Source organism: Eumetopias jubatus, unplaced genomic scaffold (genome assembly GCF_037043125.1).
Source record: "Eumetopias jubatus isolate StellerSeaLion01/CBP00866 unplaced genomic scaffold, mEumJub1_p1.0 scaffold_2, whole genome shotgun sequence".
Lineage (NCBI taxonomy): Eukaryota > Metazoa > Chordata > Mammalia > Carnivora > Otariidae > Eumetopias > Eumetopias jubatus.
In genome coordinates this window covers 126,040,265-126,042,973 of record NW_028274808.1, presented here as the reverse complement: position 1 = coordinate 126,042,973, position 2,709 = coordinate 126,040,265, and the positions used below count along the sequence as shown (strand labels likewise).

The window sequence follows — 2,709 nt, the reverse complement described above, 5'->3', positions numbered from 1 at the left end:
GTGACACAACACTGGAGTCGAATTACAACCCTCAATTAACATATGAATTTGACTAACTTAAAAGAGTACAGAAGACGTGGCGGGGGGGGGGAGCATTGAGCGGGAGCTTAGCCTTCAGTACGCAGGAACTTTTCTCCGGGTGTAAAAACTCTTTGATTGGCTGCTCGCACGCGCCTGCCGGCGCCCTCCATTGGCTGAGCAGACACGCGACCGGCGCGAGGAGGGGGCTGGGAGACGAGCGGGGGGTGGGGGGAGGGGGGGGAGACACACTGGCGCGTGCCGCTTTTTAAAGGGGCGCAGCGCCTTCAGCAACCGGAGAAGCTTCGTTGCACGCGACCTGGTGTGCGATCTCCGTGTGGGTGGGGGAGGGTCGAGGAGAAAAAAAATAAGACATTGCAGTAGAGACCCAGGAAGGGTTTTTGTTGTAGTTGAGCTGGTTTGCCAGTACCTCATCTGACTCTGCGCCTCCGAGCCTCTGAAGTGCAATGTCCCGCCTGCTGCACGCAGAGGAGTGGGCTGAAGTGAAGGAGTTGGGGGACCACCATCGCCATCCCCAGCCTCACCCCCTGCCGCAGCCGCCGCCACCACAGCCACCTGCGACCCTGCAGACGAGAGAGCATCCCGTCTACCCGGCCGAGCTGTCCCTCCTGGACAGCACCGACCCACGCGCCTGGCTGGCTCCTACTTTGCAGGGCATCTGCACGGCACGCGCCGCCCAGTACTTGCTGCATTCCCCCGAGCTGGGTGCCTCTGAGGCTGCGGCGTCCCGGGAGGAGGCGGACGGCCGGGGGAAGCTGGTGAGGAGGAGCGGCGGCGGCGGCGGTAGCAGCAGCAAGAGTCCTGGGCCAGTGAAAGTGCGGGAACAGCTGTGCAAGCTGAAAGGCGGGGTGGTAGTGGACGAGCTGGGCTGCAGCCGCCAGCGCGCCCCTTCCAGCAAACAGGTGAACGGGGTGCAGAAGCAAAGGCGCCTGGCGGCCAACGCCAGGGAGCGACGCAGGATGCACGGGCTGAACCACGCCTTCGACCAGCTGCGCAACGTTATCCCGTCCTTCAACAACGACAAGAAGCTGTCCAAATACGAGACCTTGCAGATGGCCCAGATCTACATCAACGCCTTGTCCGAGCTGCTACAAACGCCCAGCGGCGGGGAGCAACCGCCACCGCCGCCAGCATCCTGCAAGGGCGACCATCACCACCTTCGCGCCGCCGCCCCCTACGAAGGCAGCGCGGGCACCGCGACCGCAGCGGGGGCCCAGCCAGCCTCTGGAGGGGGCCAGCGGCCGACGCCGCCTGGAAGTTGCCGGACTCGCTTTTCCGCCCCGGCCTCCGCGGGAGGATACTCGGTGCAGCTGGACGCTCTGCACTTCTCGACTTTCGAGGATAGCGCTCTGACGGCGATGATGGCGCAAAAGAACCTGTCGCCTTCCCTGCCCGGGGGCATCCTGCAGCCAGTGCAGGAAGAAAGTAGCAAAACTTCGCCCCGGTCCCACAGAAGCGACGGGGAGTTTTCCCCCCATTCCCATTACAGTGACTCAGATGAGGCAAGTTAGGAAGGTGACAGAAACCTGAAAACTGAGACAGAAACTAAATCGCCCTTGCCCAATGAGCGGGAAGCCCCGCGGTTAAAGATCCCCGCACCCTTTTAATTTTTGCTCTGCGATTGTCGTTGTTTAGCAACGACTTGGCTTCACATGGCAGCTATATTTGATGGCTTGCAAAAGCCGCCGCTATTTCAAACTTCCTATGGTCCATAGTGATGAAAACTTGCTGTTAAAGTTCTGGTCTTTCCTCCCACCTCCTCCCCCCGTAGATAGATAAGATATAATTCTATGTCCCCAGATATGGCATCATTATTCTAGTTCCCTTCTGCCAATACGCTGCTAAAACGTCGCATTTTCCTCTCTGTCACTGGTTTGTGTTTAATTTATTTTATGCCCTGGGCATTCATCCCTGTGTGTTGCGCGCACTCACGTGTGGGAGAATTGGTATTCCGAAGTATTTTCTCAAAATGTATCATGAAACGCAAAGTTAATGGCTCCAAAGTGAATAACTTTTGACTATGGGACGTTAGAAAACAGGGAACTCTTAGGTTTATATACTGTATAAGCATATCCAGTATGTATGTCGGATCGCGATAATGTTGGCGTCTTTTAGGAAACTTGGCGCACGCACTTTATCAGCCGCTCCCGCTGCGGCTCCAGGACAAACTCAACTGCCAATTGCAGACCAGTTTTGTGTTGTTGTTGTTGTTGTTTTAAACACGGCCACTTATAATCCTTAAGCTCTTTGCAAATGTTTGTTTAAAAAAATTAAAATTAAAAAAAATCCAGTAGTGTCAAAAGCATTTGGTCCATTTTATTTTGCTTTGTTAATGTTAGGAAAGTTATTTATTATCGATTGTTTGCTACCATTTCTACTTATCTTGATTCATTTTTTTACGTTTTTCTACTCAAGATCATTTTATTTTAATTTAGCAAAGCCAACTGCCATTGTTTTATGTATTTTCTTTTGCAAATGATAAAAATAAACGTGAAAATAACTTTATTTGTCACTTATTCCATTCTAATATAAGCATTAAAAAGTTTTGAAATGACCTCGAAGACTTGAACTTAGTCTTCTATTAAATGCGAATCTAAGAGTTTTGAAGGAAAAAAATCTGTCATAAACATTGTAGCTTCAAGCAGTACCGATGATCAAGTCACTAAATAA

General features: G+C 52.4%; 1 protein-coding gene across 1 annotated transcript; it reads left to right on the top strand.

Annotated features, from left to right (window-relative positions):
• Positions 1-485: 485 nt before the first annotated feature.
• Positions 486-1,550, top strand: ATOH1 (atonal bHLH transcription factor 1). Its single transcript, XM_028117751.1, has one exon. The coding sequence runs from the start codon at positions 486-488 to the stop codon at positions 1,548-1,550; it is 1,065 nt and encodes a 354-aa protein (XP_027973552.1).
• Positions 1,551-2,709: the final 1,159 nt, after the last annotated feature.

What these genes read in the sequence shown, in the direction of transcription:
- ATOH1 (XM_028117751.1), top strand. Translation starts at nt 486, where the DNA reads ATGTCCCGCCTGCTGCACGCAGAGGAGTGGGCTGAAGTGAAGGAGTTG.